The sequence below is a fragment of the Ictalurus punctatus genome, chromosome 4 (assembly GCF_001660625.3).
Source record: "Ictalurus punctatus breed USDA103 chromosome 4, Coco_2.0, whole genome shotgun sequence".
NCBI classification, from domain to species: domain Eukaryota; kingdom Metazoa; phylum Chordata; class Actinopteri; order Siluriformes; family Ictaluridae; genus Ictalurus; species Ictalurus punctatus.
The window spans coordinates 18,394,777-18,415,520 of NC_071284.1; the positions used below are offsets into that span (position 1 = coordinate 18,394,777).

The window sequence follows — 20,744 nt, forward strand, 5'->3', positions numbered from 1 at the left end:
GTAACAACGAGCGTTCCACCTCTTTAGTCGAAATAAGATTAAATTCTGCCTGTATGTCGAGATGCTGTTTAAGAAGTTCTGGAGAATGGGTCAATGCATATCTTTGATCGAGGTTAATGATCGCAGATGTGAGTTCATTAAGCCTAGCAGTGCACCTTTTATTAGAGAGAGCGGAGTAAGAAATAATCTGCCCTCTGATATAGGATTTAAGTGTATCCCATAACAATGAATAAGAGATGGAGTCATTCTGATTGAAGAAAAGAAAGTCATCAATAGAAGTTGAAATGAACTCACCGAAATTAAATTCACTGTCTGCCAAAAGAAGAGAGTTAATCTCCAAGGTGGTGGGCTACGGTTTTAAATAGAAAGTTGAATATCTAATTGTAGAGGTGCATGGTCAGAAATGACAATACCCAAATAGTCAGAAGAAACGACACAAGAATTAAGAGTACTGTCTATAAAAAAAAAAAAAAAAAAACAATCTTCGAATAGGAATGATGCACCTGGGAAAAGAAAGAAGAGAGGGGTTATGGGATCTCCAGGGATCAACGAGACCTTTCTGACACAAAAATCTGAAATTGTTTTAGACATAGCAGATTGATTCAAAGTACGGGGGTTAGACCGATCCAAGTTTGGGTCAAAAACACAGTTTAAATCTCCACCAAAAATCAACAGGTGAGTATTTAAAAAGAGGAGGTTGCTCAACCATCATTAGCAAATTCCACATCATCAAAGTCTGGAGCATACACATTTACCAACAAAACCTGTTTTTGCATTAGGGAACCAGCAACTATAATATATCTGTCATGATTCCCCCTTGAAGCAGCGTGCTCTAAGCGCGAATGCGCGAGCACCTGCTTTTCCATTGTTGACAGTAGTGACATCTGTACACGTGTGTTTTGTTTATGTTTCTGTCATGTCTCCTCCCAGTTCTGTCATTGGCTGGGATTTCACGTGTGTCTGTATTGCCCTCAGCTGCTAGCAGTTTAGATCATGTCCACATATATACCGCGCGCCTCCCAGCACACAACACGGAAGATTATCGTAGAGTTAGATTAGTTCATTTAGTAGTCATAGTCATAGTCATAGTCATGAGTTAGTTCACGCTGGATTATCCGCTCCCAGTTCCTCGTCATAGTTCATGTTTCTCGTTTTGTTTATCGACCCTGTTTTCCGTGACCACGACCTTGATTCATGTTTAACCCTGTGTATGCCTGTTTGCTGATCGCCTGACCTTCGCCTGTTGTGGATTACGTTTACGGATCACGTTTTGGATTTGTCTGCCTGTCTCTCTTTTAAAATAAACACTGTTCATACTGCACTTGCATCCGTCCTATCTCCGCTCCGTCACGATATGTGACAATATCTAATATTCACATCAGCACTAATGTTAGTGGATGAAAACTGTGACTTTTTGCCAATTAAAATAGCGACCCCTCTTGCCTCTTGACTTGACTCACCCAAGCCCAGGCTTGGGCTTCAGCTGAAAGGTCTGTTGGGACCAGTCCAAAATTGGCTCCTTCTCCAGACCAAATGCCTCCTTTAGCAAGGCCGCTACAGCAGCAGTTGTACAGGTGTCAGGGCCCTCTGGAACTCCCACTATCCTAATGTTATTGCGCCGTGACCTAGACTCCAAATCCTCACATATTCTCTAATTTGGTTACGGTTGCAGTGAGAGAATCGATAGTAGTCTTCATTTGAGCTATAGCTGCAGTGCAATCGGAGAGAGCGTGCTCCATTTCCCCAACAGTACCTTTCAGTGTTGATAAATTAGCATCGGTAGCAACTTTATCACTAACCAGCTGTGTTTTCACAGCTTGCAGGTCAAGCTTGATAGTCAACAGCACTTCCCCGAGAGTCTCCTGGAGCTCCTTTTTAAAAATATCGTTGATGTCCTTCCTCAGCGAAGCCAGCAACTCAAGCCTGAGGGTGGCAAAGTCAGAATCACCACACGGCGATGCGGATTCGGGGGAAAAAGGCGACTCGCTCGCGGCACGCACAGTAGGCCTCAGTTGTGTCTGAATAGTACTTTGGGCTTTTGTGTGACAGGGGATGGGTGGAGACAAGATATGAATCAAAACAAGCACACATGTGGCAACAAAAACAAATATGACAACCCGAAAGAGCATGCTGTAATGCTACAGGCTGTCATACGTGATCAAATATTAACATATTCATATATTTTCTGTTGTGATAAAAGTTCAATACTAATTGTGTTAAATTCCTGCTGATAGCTGACTGGCTTAAGGTGGTCATGTTTTTTAAGTAACCCAATGATAATTAATAACCTTGATCTGAACATGCCTATCAAGTTTTGTGTCAATCTATTTACAGAGTCCTATGTTATAGCTGTTTGAGAAAACCAAGCTCCACTATGAAATTTGTCTCAAAATTATTAATAAATGTGTGCACAATTATCCATGAACTTGATAAATATTGCAAATGCATCTTACTATCCAAAAAACAAATGCCTTGCAATTTGTGTCTGCAAAATTCAGAATTAAAAGAATTTGAAATAGAAATAACCTAGCCTTGCCAAAATACATTTAAGTAAACTTGTAACTTGAGCCAAAGTTTAAATGCATTGCAGACTACAAACATGGCCAACGACGACTACAACTCCCAAACATGCACACAGACAGTTCGCCTTCTCCAGAATACTAAATACTAATAGACACACCTGTCCCCAATCACACTCACACCACCCTTTATAAGAGACTGTTCACACATTTTCAAAGTAAACGCTCAGTTGCCCTTGTCTCTGTCCTTAGGAAACCTTTCTACTGTTTTGCTATTACTAGTTTTGATTATGCTTTGCCTTTACCTGCTGTAGTCTGTTTGTCTGACCATTTGACCTTTGCCTGTTCTCATTTTTGAGTTTTGCTTTGCCCTTTGGACTGTTATATCTCATTAAAGCTGCAATACCTACATATGCTTCTGTCTCAGCCTCTATTACATGACTTTCAGGCCTAAATGGTTAGCAAATGGTATAGCAAAAAAAAAAAACCCTGTTTTTTTCTTCCTCGTCTTAATAAAAATATATTTTATTTCATAGAATGAGTGTTCAATATTTGTTATATTAAATTCATCAATCAACAATTTGAATTAGGCTAGGTTATTGACTCATATTCTGTTTTTCAGTACTGACTGGTTGTCGCTATTTCTGAAGATGTGTTACTGTGACTGGGAGTCGATTTCAAAAAGAATCAATTCTTCGATTCTGACTCATCGTGAATCTAGAATCAACTCCAAAATATAGATTTAACTCCGATCAGGGGAGAGACTAGTTCAGATTGTTCATAAGTTCTGTGTAAATAAAGTATCATGAAAAAGAAAAAAATATTTAACTTATATAATTGTAACTTATCAGTCTGATACAAATTCTTTAAAGTGAAAGCTCACACAATTTTTTTTTTTTTTAACTAGATAAATATGTAAGCTTGAAGACGTTTCATCCTGTTGCATAGTTCAAATTGGTTGTGCTCACCCCTTCAGCTTGCTAATTTAAATTAATATTATCCATTTTAATATATGTGTCTGAGGTTCTTTGGGAGGATGGCAAAAACATCCAGTAGCACTTGCTCTGTAAAGCTGAGACTCCCATCTAGTGGTAGCTGCTTTTCTTAGGCACAGATGTGTTTAGATTAGGAGATATTCGTGTGTGGATTGTGCAAGGCAAACTGCGGAAAGAAAGTCTCAAAATCTAAATGAACCGACCAGGATCAACTCAGAAAAGATGTCAATGAATGCATGTGATCCAGAAATGCACATCTTATTTGTTGCACAAATTATGATACATTAATACAAAACAGAACATTTGTATTCACAAATGTGTCTCTATTTGTACAAATCACTGCACATTCTGTTGCAGATACTGTGGCCTACATGTATGTCATATCATACTCAGCAGCCCATCCGGAAACTTACCCGCATGATTTTGTAGAAACACCACAAGCAACAGCATTAGCAAAAATATTTACTTTGGATGACTTTATAGAAAAACAATGGCAACAGCATTCACGCTCACCCCAAAGCAACAGAAAATGGAGAGGAAATGCCTGCGCAGAGCAGCAGGAAAGGCGGGGATGCAGGAAGCACAGAAGACACTGGAAAGCTGGACAGGACAAGAGAAGAAGCCACAGCAGTTAAGAGATCCTTGGACTTCACCTGCACAGCATTCAAATGTGGATGATGAAGAGAGAAAAGCTGCAGAAGGAAACTAATTGAGTAACTAATCAAATTAGGAAAGAATGGATTGAAATTAAAATGTTATTAGGAACAACCTCTTTGTGTACTACTACTGAAGGTAATAAGTTTTTGTTTATAGAGGAGTATAACGAAGATTTATGGTACAAACAGCTTAGACAGGATGTAGAGTGTCTCAGCTGGTGACCGATGTGCATGACTACAACTGAGTTTCAGAAACTAATCACAAAATGAAGAAGTAATTTTGGATACACATGCTTATGTGTATTCACATCACATGGATGCTTAAGTCAGACATCATATGTACAAGTTTTGTGTCTTAACACAATAGGATGTTCAGTATATGTACACGTATGTTTTAGACAAAGCCTCTCTGAACCTTGAGTGAAGATCATTTAAGGGCCAAGTAGATCTAGTTGTTGTTAAATAGGGGATTAATCTCTGTTTAACTTTGAGTGATTTATGTTACTGCAACAACTTTTTATTCTTTAATAAAACAAATCCATGAGAGAGGAGATTCAAGAAACGATGAAATCATTGTTTACAGAGTGGTTTAATGGATTTAGAAAAATAGACCAGGTTTATTATTTTCTTCTTCAAACAACCAGCTGAATTACCTACAAGAACCTTTGACCTCACTTTTCAAGATGCCAGAGCCCTAGTGTTGAGGATTTATTAGCCTGGAATAAGGTAAGAACTTATTATTTATACCTGATTGTCTAGTGTATCTTATCTTGGCACTTAATCCATTTGGGTTAAGAAAAAGATTACAATTCATTTCATTCTGAATTTCACAGACACAAATTGTAAGGCATTTGTTTGTGGATGGTAAGATGCATTTGCAATATTTATCAAGTTCATGGATAATTGTGCTCGCATTTGTTAATAAATTTGACACTGTCATCCCATACTCCACCACACACGGATTGTGAATAATGAAAAAATACTTTTCATAATTATTGAGAATCAATAATGCCTCCTTACATTTGATTGATGTGTGGTGGCCATATTGTTTACAAATGTCAATACATTTTTGATAATTATTGAGTTTCACACTCTCCTGAATAATTTGATACCAAGGCTGTGAAAATAGGCCAAAAATCCAATTACTAATTGGCAAAAATAGATGAGCATTTTATGCAAATTAGCTGGAACATGATCAGATTCATTAGTCCAGTGAAAAGTGGAAAGGTTTATGTTCATAGTAAGAAATTAGATGCAGATGTAATTTTTCTCCAAGAAACACATATAAGGGACACAGCAATATTTAGTGTAAATGCCCCATGAATGTCTCAAGTATATCAGTCAAACACAAGGAAGCATAATTGGGAGGAAGAAATGGATTTGGACATTTATGAAAATATGTGGAATGGATGTTTTAGAAACATACATACATGTTCTGTAAATGCTAGACATAATGTTAATGTGGTGTTTACTTAATAAACACACTGAAAAGATATCTATCTTTACTGGTGTGTAGCCTATTTATTTTATTTTTCATTTTTTAGCATCTGTCTACATGCGCTTCAGTTCTCTAATCTGCCTCAATCTTCATTTTTACATTCTTAGGTACCCTCCTCTTGTATATTATACACTATTGCCACCTACAGCTAATAACAGGAACAACAACCAATCTCCATATGTCCTTTCCTTTAGAAAAGCATTAACTGTGGTTTAAACAATAAAAGTGGTAACCATAAAGATGTGGAGCATAAATAGTTTGTTATTTTTAAACAGGGAAATTAAAAAAGAACATGCATTTGTTTTATCCATTTCAAATGCCACTGGGCATAGGTATCTACAAATGAAGTCTATCAGGTTTTATGGTGCGTGATAATTTCCTTAGTACAGGAGAGTAGTATGTTTCTACAGAATGACGATTGTCAAGTAGGATGGAATATGAAGAAGTCTGTGTGCTTAATGGTATTTGTTATTGAACCTCTTCTCTCGTTTGATCATTCAGTGTCTAGTTTATTTCCTGTGTCTTAAGCAGACTTCTGCGATTTCTCCTGAAGACCTTGGACTCACTTCTTCGAGGACAACAGCTTTCTTGTCCCAGTAATTTGAATCTCCAAATCTCACAATGTCATCTTTTGATAACGGTTTCAGCCTTTAGTTTTTTTTTTGTTTACCTTCTGTCTCTGTGACAAGTTGAAATGTGTTAAGTTAAATAGTCAAATATTTAAAGAAGAGGGTTAAAAGAGCATTTATTTTCCACTGTTGTTCCATTTTAATGTGTTAATACTTTGAATCAAGTGAGTATAACGCTAATCAGTCATCTATTTGGATGGTCTGAATCCTGCACTCTGGGATCGATTGCTTTAGTCTCCGCCCACATACCTGGAGGAAAAGCGGGTTTTTTTTCCCCCGTTCGAGTAAAGCTCTCGTGGAAGTAACACCGACCATCATGTTTGCGACTTATTTCTCCTCTATATAGTTATGTTGTGCATGTTTTACTCAACTGTTTTATCTGTGTTAACTTGCTGACATTTTGAGACGTGCTTGTATTTTGTTTCTGATGGTTTTTGAGTAGATGTGAGTAAGTTTTGTCGTGTGTGTGTGCATGCACACGCACATGCAGGTCCTTGCCTTGTACGGGAAACCAGAAAAGCGCTAGCTTGTGTTTAGCCATAATTTGAACATGTGGACATGAAAGGCATATTTTTATGTGTACTTTTATTTAAATAATGTTTAATGCACTTTAGGTTTACTGTTTTGTACAACTGTTTGTTTGTGTATATTGTTATATTTTTGACAATTGATTCGAGTAAAGCTCTCATGGAAGTAACATCGACCGTCATGTTTGTGACTTATTTCTCCTCTATATAGACAGGGGGACAACATCTCTTTTGTGGAACTTTCTGTTTCTTTTTCCACTGTTGTGCTTTTCATCGTGTCTTGTTTTGTGTCACTTTCATAAGGAAGTGTTCTTATTTTACAACCGATTAAGAGTTCTGCAGGAGATGCACTATGAAATTGGAAGAGCTACATATGGATCCGATTTGACCTCTGATGCCTTCCTGAGCCACTGTTTCACAATACACACTCCTTTTCTGCCTTCCCGTTGGACTCAGGAATTAGGGGGGAATTGAAGTCATGTGCTTTAAATCATAGTGTGTCCTGAAACTCTCTTGAATTGTAAGCCATTGTCACTCATTACAAAATGCAGAATGCCATGCCTGGCAAAGATGGATTTCTTGTGCTGTATCACATATGTGCTTCATGAATTGGACAACAGGGCTATTTCTGGGTATCTAGAAAAGTAATCCACCAGCAACAGGTAGTCTTTCCTATTGACACGAGATAGATCACTTCCCACATTCTGCCATGGATACTTAGGCAAGTCTGTTGTGACCATGGGCTCTCTTGCCTTCCTATTTTGATGCTTCAGACAAATTTTACACATATTCTCAATAGCACTATTGATTCCGGGCCTGTAGACTGAATCCCTGGATCATCTTTTAATTTTTTTCATTCCAAGATGTCTCAGCACTTGTGGAATTACTATTGGAATTATTGTTTTGTCTCAGAAGAAGACAATTTGGTTATCCAAAGCACGTTACACTGTGTCTCATTCACCCACTCACACACCCACTCACACACCAATGGTAGCAGAGCTGCCATGCAAGGCGCTAACTTGCCATCGGGAGCAACTTGGGGTTCAGTGTCTTGCCCAAGGACACTTCGGTATGTGGAGTCATGTGGGCCAGGATTCAAACCGCCAACCCTATGATTAGTGGACAAGACAACCTGCTCTACCATCTGAGCCACAGCCACCCTATTTTCCACACTTAGCTCGGCCCTAACATTGTAGAATTGTGGACAAAAACCTTTAACCCATTCATTGTTCAGATTTGCAATTACATTGTGTAGAATTGGATATTTTGCTGTCCCCACAACAAGATTCACACGCATGTCCACATCAACTTCTGTGGAACTCATTTCATGTGATTGACATGTTGATGGTGCAAGAGATAGTCTCTTAGCTAGGACAATGTACTTCCCTGAAGTGTACACTAACTCAAAGTCATATCATTGCAGTCTCATCATAAGATATTGAATGCATGGAGACATCTCATTCAGATTTTTTCAAATGATTGCAATTAAGGGCTTGTGGTCCGTTTCCACAATGAATAATGGTTAGCCATGTACGCAGCCATGAAATGTCTCAAATCCAAAAACCTGTCCCAGGTATGCTTTCTCAATCTGAGCATATCTGCATTCAGATTGCATCATAGTTCTGGAGGCATAGGCTACCAGTTTCCAGCCTTGAGCATCTGTTTTGGAGTAAAACTGTTCCTAATCCATCTTTTGACACATCCTTGGAGATTTTGATGTTCTTGGAAGCATCAAAGTAGTTAACTGTTCTATTGTTTAAGTTGCTGAGCAGTTTCTGTTCTTGCTCATGTTTAACTGTCCATTTGAACCTATCTTTGTGATTCAACTGTTCCCTGAGTCTTAATGTTTTTGCAGAGAGATTTGGAAGAATTTACCAATGAAAGCCACCATTCCCATTATCCTCAGCACACCTTTCTTGTCCACTGGACTTTGTATGTCCAGGATGGTCTGTATTTTACTTTTCTCAGGCTCAATACAATGTCTAGACAACTTTTCACATAGAAAGGTAATTTCAGTGACACCAAACTAACATTTTGCTCTGTTTAGTTTGAGTCCATACTTCTGCATTCTTCGGAACAGCTTGAAAAGTCTCTCATTATGCTCCTGCAATGATGATCCCCACACTACTATGTCATCAATATATGCACAAACTCCATCCAGTCTTTCTATAACATGCTCCATGGCATAATGGAAAATTTCAGAGAATGAAATTATGCCAAAGGGGAGCCATATAAATGAATATTGCCTTAATGGCATGTTGAATGTACAGTAAGTAAATGGAAGAGCTCCCAGTCCTTTGAAAACATTATCAAATGTGTGTGCAATGTCATTTGCAGTTTCCTGCTGTGCCATTGCTACATCACGACTATTGATGCAATGCAGTTACTTAACCAATTCTAACTCCACACGGACTTTGCCACCAAGGAGAGGGTGATGATTATCTGGGACTACAACAAAGAGAATGTGATGAGTTTTGTTCTTGACAAATACTCTAAGTCTGCATAAAACTTGTGTCTCTGTGTCACATTGTTCCATTGTAAGCTTTAAGTGATACTGGACTTTTTCCAAATATGGGGCTTGATTTTCACTTAATTTATGTCACATATGTTTATGAGATTGGCTTTAGCTCCTGTATAAAGGTTCAGTTGCACAATGATTCCACTGACTTCAATGACACAATCCATTTATCCTGGGACACATTGCTCACATCAGTCATTTCATTTTTTTGTCTCATATCTTCACTGAACACTTTATGTATCACCATTATCATGCCTACAAAGAAAGTCTCTGAAAATTCTATCTCTTCCACAGCATGCACATTTATTGGTGACTGTGACTTGTTCTTTGAAAAACACTGTTTGGTTAAATGTTCCATGCCTTTGCATTTTGCACATTCCTTCCCATGTGCCAGACATTGTTTTGGTTGATGCTGTGAAGCACATCTTGTACAACTGAATGCACCTGTGCCTGCCTTTGGCATATCTTCTGACTTTGTTCTAAGTGACTTTGTTCACTTTCTGAGTGACTACATATAAAAGGTGCAATATTTATTGTTTGAGTTATAAAAACTTTGACAAATAAGGCCAGAGACAATTAGTTTTCTCATTATTATTAGAATCAGTTGCCATCTCCAACTCCATCATGGATGATGATGATAATAATAGTAATAACAACAACAACAACAACAACAATTATTATTATTATTATTATTATTATTATTATTATTATTATTATTATTGTTGTAATTAGTGGTGCTTGAAAAGCACTACTATTGTTCTTGTGAAAACTTACTAAAATTATAACTAGACCGGTACATTTCCTGAAGAAAATGTGAGTGGTGCTTGCTGTGGTGAAACCCGAATCTCAAGTACTTTTGAGAGCTAGTCGTGCGGGGTGCGAATACTTTTGAGAGCTGAACAGATCGTGTGCCAATACATTTTAGAGCCGAATGTGTACGGAGGCAAAAGTTTTAGAGTGTTCTGTTTAGAGGGCCAATACTTTAGAAACTCAATGCAAGTCTATGGGAAATTTTCCGAATTTAAGCTTCTGTAGTGAGAATTCCGGCATTCTGATCGCTTAAAAAAGTCATACCACACCTCTCCTCAATAAGCCGATCGATCTGACACCTCAGCCGTCAATCTCTGACAAACGGTGCAGGACTAGTTATGCGCTGAAAAAAAGTGGAAGAAGAAGAATAATAAGTAGACCGGTCCATTTCCTGAAGAAAATGTGAGTTGTGCTTGCGGTGGTGAAACAGCTACGGGCGCCAACACTTTTGAGAGCCGACAGCGTAAGGCGCCAATACTTTCGAGAGCTAGAAAGATAGGGCGCCAGCATTGTTAGAGCCGCCCGTGTAGTGCGCCAATACTTTTTAGAGCCGACCATCAAGGGCGCCAGTACTTTTGAGAGCTGGCCATGCGGGGTGCCAATACTTTTGCGCGCTGGCTGGGTAGGGTGCCAATACTTCTGAGAGCCGAACAGATCGTATGCCAATACATTTTAGAGCCAAACAGATCGTGTGCCAAAACATTTTAGAGCTGAATGTGTACGAAGGCAAATCTTTTAGAGCTTTCTCTTTAGAGGGCCAATACTTTCGAAACTCAATGCAAGTCTATGGGAAATTTTCAGAATTTGAGCTTCCGTAGCGGGAATTCCGGCATTCTGATCGCTTATACAAGTCATAGCACACCTCTCCTCAATAAGCCGATCGATTTGACACCTCACCCGTCGATCTGCGACAAATGGTGCGGGACTAGTTACGTGCCGAAAAAGAAGTGGAAGAAGAAGAAGAATTATAACTAGACCGGTACATTTCCTGAAGAAAATGTGAGTGGTGCTTGCGGTTACAAAACAGGGACGGGGCGCCAATACTTTCGAGAGCCACCAGCGTAGGGTGCCAATACTTTCGAGAGCCAAACAGATAGGGCGCCAGCACTGTTAGAGCCGGCCGTGTAGTGCGCTAATACGTTTGAGAGCTGGCCGTGCGGGGTGCCAATACTTTTGAGAGCTGGCCGGAAAGGGTGCCAATACTTTTTTTTTTTTTGGTCTTTAATTTATTTATTAATTTTCATATAATTAATTTACATGTGATTCATTTACATGTGATTCATTCTCATGTGATTCATTTACTAATTTGCTTCTCTTTAAATCCAGTTTTAGACTGTCATATTACAAAAGGTATTTCCAGATTATTACTTGCTACACTGTATGAGATAACCCCAGTAAAATTGCCTGAATTCTATAATATAATTTGTTCACCATGTTAGGTTTAAATCCTCTAAAAACAGATTCACAATTAAATAACATTACTCTGTTCCAATTCACATCCTTCAAAGCGTTGGCATGTTCTGCTTACTCTCACAATCCACCAAACTCCCACACCCAAAGTCTCCATAAACAAATGAGACAGCAGTGTATCCTACCAAAACCAAACGTTGTCCTCAATGTGAAAACAACTCGGAGAGTAAGCTGACCTAACCAACAAAATTACCAAGACAAAAAGTTCCAGTAACAGAAAAAGCCCCTACCGACTTCAGGTCTGATAAACAGTCTGCGCACAATAACACATATAATGTCCTTAACTTTTAAAGACTTGTAACAAATAATTTAACAGTGTAGCACGTAAAGCCGAGGAGATAACACTAATAAAATTAAATAAACAGAAACTCTAACCCAGTCAGAGCATCAAAACAGAGAACCACATTAATACAGAAGTAAATTTTAAGAAGAGTGAGTCCACAAAATCTAGGCGAAGTAATGTGACGACAATATCATCAATAAAAATCCAAATTCTGTAGAGCTGGAATGCCGAGTGCAAAAAATAAAAATAAAAAGAGCGAAAAAGACTCCGCTGTGTAGGTAATGAGTTTCACCCCGATATCGAGAGTTTAACATAGTCTCCTGCTTCCTCCACTGAAATAAAGTCCTTTTGAACACCGTTATATGTAATGCGAAACCGAGCTGGGTGAAGTATTCCATAGCGAGCACCCTCAATATCACGAAGTTGACGCCGAACCTCGTTAAATGCGGCCCGGGCCCGGGCTGTCTTGGCTGTGTAGTCAGGGAAAACGGAGATGGTCAAATCCCTCACTTTAATCCGCTGGATCTCTCTCGCACGGTGTAAAATGTCAACACAGTCACTGTGATAATGGAATCTGCACACAATAGCTCGTGGTCGTTCACCAGGCTTGGGCTTCGGCTGAAGGGTCCGGTGGGACCGGTCCAAAACCAGCTCCTTCTCCAGACCAAACGCCTCTTTTAACGAGGCTGTTACACTAGCAGTTGTACATGTGTCAGCACCCTCTGGAACTCCGACTATCCTAACGTTATTACGCCATGACCTCGACTCCAAATCCTCATATTTATGTTCTAATTGAGTCACGGTCACAGTGAGAGACTCGATAGTAGTCTTCATGTGAGCTATGTCATCGGTGCAACTGGAGAGCGCGTGCTCCATTTCCCCAACAGTACCTTTCAGTGCCGATATGGTAGCCTCGGTAGCAACTTTATCACTAACCAGCTGTGTTTTCATGGCCTGCAGGTCAAGCTGGATAGTAAGCAGCACTTCCCAGAGAGTCTTCTGGAGCTCTGGAGCTACTTTTTAAAAATATCGGTGATGTCCTTCCTCAGTAAAGCCAGCAGCTCGAGCCTGAGTGCGGCGAAGTCAGGGTCACCGCTCAGCGACGTAGATTCAGGGGGAGAAGGGGACACGCTCGCGGCGTGCACACTAGGCCTCAATCATGTCTGAATGCTACCACGGGTTTGCGTGTTCTTTCCATTTTAACGTACCACAAAGTTAAAAGTGCAAACAAGGAAACGGAGTAGAATAAGTCAAAATATATTGTATGACCGAAAAGCGCAAATTAATTACAATTTTAATCGAAATCAGCAGGAGCTTCCAACTTCGCGTCCTACTCCATCGAATTCTGAATTCCAAATCCCAGGGTGCCAATACTTCTGAGAGCCGAACAGATCGTGTGCCAATATATTTTAGAGCCGAATATGTACGGAGGCAAAACTTTTTAGAGCTTTCTCTTTAGAGAAACTCAATACTTTCGAAACTCAATGCAAATCTATGGGAAATTTTCCAACTTTGAGCTTCCGTACCAGGAATGCCAAAATTCTGATCGCTTCCGAAAGTCATAGTACACCTCTCCTCAATAAGCCAATCGATTTGACACCTCAACCGTCGATCTACGACAAACGGTGCGGGACTAGTTACGCACCGAAAAAAGTGGAAGAAGAAGAATAATGACTAGAACGGTACATTTCCTGAAGAAAATGTGAGTGGTGCTTACATGGCAAAATTCAGATCGGGCGCTAATACTTTCGAGAGCCGACAGCGTAGGGCGCCAATACTTTCGAGAGCCGGACGGATAGGTTGCTAGAGGGTTTTAGCATGATGCTCGCATGTTTAAGCATGATGCTAGCATGTTTTAGCATGTGTTATCGTCATGCTAGTACGTGATAGCATCATGCTAGCATGTTTTAGCATCATGCTAGCATGTTTTAGCATGTTTTACCATCATGCGAACATGTTTTAGCATCTTGCTAGCATGTTTTAGCATGTTTTAGCATGATGCTAGCATGTTTTAGCATTATGCTAGCATGTGTTAGCATGATACTGGCCGTGTAGGGCGCCAATACTTTTGAGAGCCGACAGCGTAGGGCGCCAATACTTTCGAGAGCCAGATGGATAGGGCGCCGGCACTGTTGTAGCTGGCCATGTAGTGCGCCAATTCTTTTTAGAGCCGACCGTCAAGGGTGCCAATACTTTTGAGAGCTGGTTGTGCGGTGTATGTATATATATATATATATATATATATATATATATATATATATATATATATATATATAAAAGCCTATTGTACCTACCCTACAAATAGTGTACATGTCACCAGTATTTGGTTTTGTGGGAGTGAGAGAAAAATTTTACCCTGTAGGCTGAAAATGGAAGTGTTTCTAACAGAACAGGTTGTCTTCTGACTTCTGACTGGCCAAAAAGGATAACATCATTGTTATGTGACTCCCCTGGATCACATTCTCCAGCACCTGCACACATAAAAACACACATATAAAAAGGCATTCATGTAAAACTACATTTTAATCAGTTAAAGTTTGTATTTATAGAAAGTATACTGTAGAAATTCATACCCATAGTGAAGTGGAATCGCAAATTGCCATACATCGTTGTATCCAGGTAGGGGGTGCACACTTTCCTGTTTCCAAACCCAAGGAACACTAGTGCTTTGCCGGACTCAATTTCTCCACACCGAGTGTCATACACTGCTCCCTCGATGTTCCAGCTAAAGAAAATAAAGAGATTAGATAGAATTTAAATATTAAAGTGTCAATTGCAAATTTTACAATTTTATGCCTAGTACCAAGTGGACAATATATATATGTACAGCTACTTTCTAGTCTTAAACCAATCTATTTTATTTAATACATGTATCCAGGTAACCCAATTCATTTCTAATTGGCATTGTGAAATGTTGGCTATGTTGAAAAATGTATTGTAAGCTGTGACAAAGACAAACATGATATGGCTTAAAATATGTGGTGTATTTTTTGTATACATAGATAAAGCAGTGGAACAGTATATAAAGAACAATAGCACTTGTTTGTGTAAATATTAACCAGTCAGCAATAACATTAAAACCAAATTATCAACATTTAATAACAACTTATTAATATTGATCCAAGCATCCAACATTCTGAGATGAAAAAAGGCTGTTCTAGTGAGATTATGTACATGAGCTTCAAATGAGTTTTGAGTCAATAATCACACCAAGGTCTTTGACTGCTGCACATGATTTAACTGAAAGGCCATCCAGAGTTACTATGTAATCAGAAAGTGTACTTCTAGCTGTATGTGGTACTAGTACAAGTACTTCTGTCTTAAGCGGGAGGAAGTTACAGAGCATCCAGTGTCAAATGTCCTTTACACATATCTCAAATTTATTAAGCTGGTGTCCATCATGTAGCTTTGCTGAAACATACAAATGTGTGTTATTATTTCCCCCACTGTGTGTATGTGATATATATATATATATATATATATACAAACACACACACACACACACACACACACACACACACATACACAAAGTGGGGGAAATACTGTAAGTATTGGACATGTCAATTTTTTCCACTACATATTTTTCCAATGAAGCTATTCACATGAAACTGAAATCAGAATTAATTCAAGAAATCCAGAAATATAAAGAATTTGCAACATTAAAGTTCATAAATAAGGTTATGTGTAATAAAGTGGAATTTTACAGGAAAAAGTATAGAACATGCGTACTAAAATTTTTTTAATACTTAGTGGAGAAGCCTTTGCTTGTAAAGATAGCTTCAAGATGCTTCCCGTATGAAGAAATTAATCGGCCACAGTATTCAAGTGTGATTTTGGTCCATTTTTCTAAACTCATTGTCTTTAAATCTTGTTCAATTGGATTCAAGTCAGGTGATTGACTGGGCCATTCTAACACCTTGATTTTTATCTCTGAAACCAATTGAGAGGTTCCTTTGCTATATGCTTTTGATCGTTGTCCTGCTGGAAGGTCCATCCACATCTCATCTTCATCATCCTGGTAGATGGCAGCAGATTCTTCTTAAGAATCTTCTGGTTAAGGGCTCCATTCATCGTTCCTTCAATTATATGAAGTCTGCCAATACCATTCGATGAAAAACAGCCCCACACCATGATGCTTCCATCCCCAAACTTCACTGTTGGTAGTGTTTTTAGGGTGATGTCCAGTGCCATTTCTTCTCTAAACATGGTGTGTAGTATGACAGCCAAAAAGTTCAATTTTGCTCTTGTCTGACCAGACTACACTCTCCCAGTATTTCATTGGCTTGTCAAAATGAGCTGTAGCAAACTTTAAACGAGCTTTGATATTCCTTTTCTTTAGTAATGGAGACTTTTGGGGTGAGTGTAAGCAGTGGAGTGCATTGCCTATTGTTCCCTCTGTGACTATGATGCCTACTGCCTCCAAGTGTTTCTGGAGCTCTTTCTGAGTGGTCCTTGGCTCTTGGGCTACACTTTTGACTATTCTTCGGACTCCCTGTTCAGAAATCTTGCGAGGAGCTCCTGTGCATGGCTGATTGATGACGGAGTGATGTTGCTTCCACTTGTAGATTATGGCCCCAATGGTGCTTACTGGAGGATTCAGAAGCTTTGAAATACATCTGTGTCTCATTCCATCAATATGTTTCACAACAATAAGGTTATAAAGGTTTTGGCAGAGCTCTTTGCTTTTACCCATCATGAGATGTTTCTTGTGTGACACCTTGTTAATGAAAAGCCTTTTTATAGACCATCAATTTACTAACCCAGCTGATATGAATTTGCACATATAGGGGGTATAATTACTTACATATTTCAGCTGGTTCTTTGCCTTACCTTGCCTTGGAGATACTTGAATATTTTTTTCCTGTGTCATTCCACTTTATTACACATAACTTTATTTACGGACTTTAATGTTGTGAATTCTTTATATTTCCAGATTTCTTGAGTTAAAACTGATGTCTGGTGAAAATATCATGTGAATAGTGCATTGGGAATAGATTAACTGAAAAAAAAAATGTTGATGCATCCAATACTTATTTCTCCCACTATATAATATAATGTACTCAAATGTCTTCAATCTACAGAAAAAAAACAACTGACACACAACCCCAATTCTGAAAAAGGGGCTGTATGGAAAATGCTAATAAAACACAGAGGAGTGATTCGTTTCTTTGACTTGCATTTAAACAAAAAAACATATATAGACAAGTTATTTGATGTTTTACATAATAGTTTTTTGAACATAAACATGACAAAGCAACATCTTGTTCCCTTCTTAGGGAACAGGGTTACATGTGCAACCCAGACATTACCTTTCAAAGGGAACTCAACATTGTGTGAGCTTAATGCTGTGGGAACAAGTATGCCCACTACATCATACTGAGGATATAGTTTATCCAAAAGGTCTCTGTCTTAGGGTCACTGCAAGACCCTCAACCAAACTGCAATACTGAATGATTGTGTACAGACCACCTCACTGCAGCACACAAATTCCATAAGGGTACCCCTTTAAATAAAGCCTTTGAGGAGAGGAACCCCTTAGTGTCCTTATGCCCAGAGGCGTAGTGAGACCACACGCCGCGTAAGCAATAGAGATTGCTTCCACTATCCAATTAGAGATGTGCTGATTTGACACAGCATCACCTCTACTGTCGCCGCCAAAGCAGACCAGCAACTGCTCCGACTTATGCCACTGGTCAGGGCAGTGGACGTAAGTACAGAGAGCCCTTACTGGACACAGTAGGTGCAATTTCTCTTATACTGGTGTAAGGAATGGATAAGGGCAGAAAGCCTGCAACACTACTGGCTGGGCAACAGAAATAGGCACTTTAGGAATATAATCTGTCATAGGATATCGAAAAGCCTTGGCTAATCCAGGGGCAAAATCAAGTCAACAGAGAGAGCTTGTAGATTTCTGACACGTTTGAAAGATGTCACAGGGCCAGCAGAAGAGCTACCTTTAGAGTCAAAGCTTCTGTGAGGCTGACTCTAAGAGCTCAAATTGGATGCCTGACACACAGACAGGTCCCAGTAAGGTATGCGTGGTCTGCATATGGGCGTCAGCCATCTGATACTGTGCATAAACCTCAATGTTAGAGAATGTTGCTCCACAAAAGGCTCCATCAATAGGGGTGTGGGTGGCCAAAATGCTGGCCATGTAGACCCTGATTGTAAAAGGAGCCAATCCTACTAAGAAACGTCCCTGTAAGAACTCCAAGACGATAGTTATTGTACAGTTTACTGGGTCTAATGGGTGGTCCTCACAAAAAGGTCACCACTTGGGCGCACACAATTTTCTCATAGATGGTGCTCTCGCATTCAACGTGGTCTCTAAAACCTCGGTTGAGAGACTAGAATCTATGAGCAGGTGCCCCTTAGGGGCCAGACCAACAGTTTCCATAATTCTGTCCGAGGGTGACAAATCAACCCTCTGGCTTGAAACAGTAGATCCCTGCTAATGGGAATCTCCCAAGGAGTGTCATCTAGCAGGAATTTTATCTCCGAGAACTATATTCAAGCTGGCCAATAAGGTGCTACGAGCAGCAGACATAGATGTTCTTGGTGAACTCTCACTTGAACTTGTGGGAGTGGAGCGATCAGGGGAAAAACATACAGACGTGACCTTGGCCACGTGTGTACCATGGCATCCAGCCCCAGTGGTGCAGGAGGAGTGAGAGCGAATTGCAGTGGGCAAGGTGTTGTCTCCTCAGAGGCGAACACATCCACTTCTGCTTGGCCGAATCTAAGCCATACAGACTCCTCCACTTGTGGATGGAGCCTCTAATCCCTGGGCCTCAGCCCCTGCCTCAACAGGATGTCTGCCCTTGTCATTCCGGTTGCCTGGAATGTACATTGCACTCACTGACAAAATTTTTCCCTTCACCCAGAGAAGAATTAGTTGCACATGCCTGAAAAGGGGATGCGAATGTAACCCTCCCTGGTGGTTGATATATGAGACCATTGCTGTGTTGGCTGTCACAACTAACACATGGTGGCCACTTAATTGAGGAAGAAAGAATTTCAGAACTAGAAATACGGACTGCAATTCTAGGTGATTTAAATGCCACTCCAGATGAGGGCCGCTCCAGAGACCATGAGCTGGACAGCCACCTAAGACCATGCCCCAGCCCGTGAGGGAGGCATCTGTCATTACTAGCTTGCGATTAGGAGGCACCCTGAGAGTGTAACCCGAGGCTAGAATCTCTCAGGGGTTTCATCCTCAGATCAAACCCATGACCTTTCAGCCGCCACTGAAATGGTCTTATGTGCAATAGGCCTAATGGTATGACGTTGGCTACTGCTGCCATAAGCCCCAACAGTCTCTTGTAGAGACTGGAGGGGATGCCCAGACTCTACATGTGTTGGGGATAGAAACACCCTCATAATAGTAGAATCCCATATAACCCCTAGAAAAGTTGTCCTCTACCCTGGAGAAGCCTTTTCTTGTGGTTCAACCTGAGCCCCAAGCTCCTCATGTGGGTGAGAACAACATCTTGATGTTGAATTGCCAGTTCCCTCATATTATCTTCAAGCACTCTTTGATATGATGCAGAATTAATAGTTTAATTAATTAATGCAAGCTGTACAGTCCCTGAGGCAGCGAAGCAACCCCAAAGCATAAAATTTCCACCATTGTGCTTCACAGTTGGTACGAGGTGCTTCTCCTGAAAAGCTGGCTTTGGTCTGCACCAAACATATCTCCTGTTATTGTGGCCAAACAACTCCTTTTTGGATTCATCTGTCCCGAGCACATTATTCTAAAAGGCCTGATCTTTCCTTTTATGCTCATTGGGAAACTATAGTCTTGCAAAGGCTTTTTCCTTGCACCATCCCATGCAGGTCAAATTTGTAAAATCTCTTTCTGATTGTAGATGCATGCACTTTGACACCAATAGTTGCAAGACTTACTATCATATCCTGTGATGAAATTTCAGGGTTCTTGGAGACTTCTTTTTGCATCAGATGGTCTGCTCTTGGACTGAATTTGCTAGTCCAGCCAGCCCTGGACAAATTGGCAGTCATCTGAAATCTGTGCCATTTGTAGATTATTTTCCTTACAGTCGAATGATGTATTTCAAATAATTTGGAGATCTTTTTAAATCCCTTGTCAAACTCATAGACATCCACAACCTTTTTTTTTTGAAGGCCTTACAGAACACTTTAAATCTTGGCATGATGACACCACACACCTCAATAGCAAAGGTAACAGCAGACACTATGTGAGAGGTTTAAATGAAACAGGTATATAATGATAATTTGGGTGCCATGTCATCTGCTGGTGTTGGTCCATTGTGTTTTCTCAAGTTGAGAGTCAATGCAGCCATCTACCAGGAGATTTTAGAGCACTTCATGCTTCCATCTGCTGACCATGGTATTATTGTGCTTCATTGGCCAGCCAACTCGCCTAACCTGGTATTGACAAGAGGAAAATGGAAGACACCAGACCCAACAATACAGACTAGCCGAAGGCCACTATCAAAGCAACCAGGGCTTCCATAACACCTCAGCAGTGCCACAGGGTGATTACCTTCATGCCACGCCACATTGATGCAGTAATTTGTGCAAAAGGAGGCCTGACCAAGTATTGAGTTCATAAATTAACATACTTTTCAGAATGCGATGTGTGCATTTGGATGTATTTTTTTTCTTTCTTTTGCTCCACTCTCTCCCGAAAGGAAGAGTATTAACTGATGTGAGCTGAAGCTGCAGTGATAATTTGTATAAAAATATATTTCATTTCATTTCCATGTAAAACAACACAATGCAGAGTAAAGAAGCAAATGGGTACACACACACACACACACACACACACACACACACACAAAGAAAAATAAACCAAAAG

At 39.9% G+C, this 20,744-nt stretch overlaps 1 protein-coding gene across 1 annotated transcript in view; it reads right to left on the bottom strand.

The window, feature by feature from the left end:
- reln (reelin) overlaps positions 1 to 20,744 on the bottom strand; it is a 610,589-nt gene that overhangs the window by 321,941 nt on the left and 267,904 nt on the right. Inside the window, exons 12-13 of the mRNA XM_053678020.1 lie at positions 14,479 to 14,630; positions 14,261 to 14,376 (exon numbers count right to left, since the gene is read on the bottom strand). Of these exons, the coding sequence (XP_053533995.1) occupies positions 14,261 to 14,376; positions 14,479 to 14,630 (268 nt within the window). The remainder of the gene's footprint in view (positions 1 to 14,260; positions 14,377 to 14,478; positions 14,631 to 20,744) is intronic.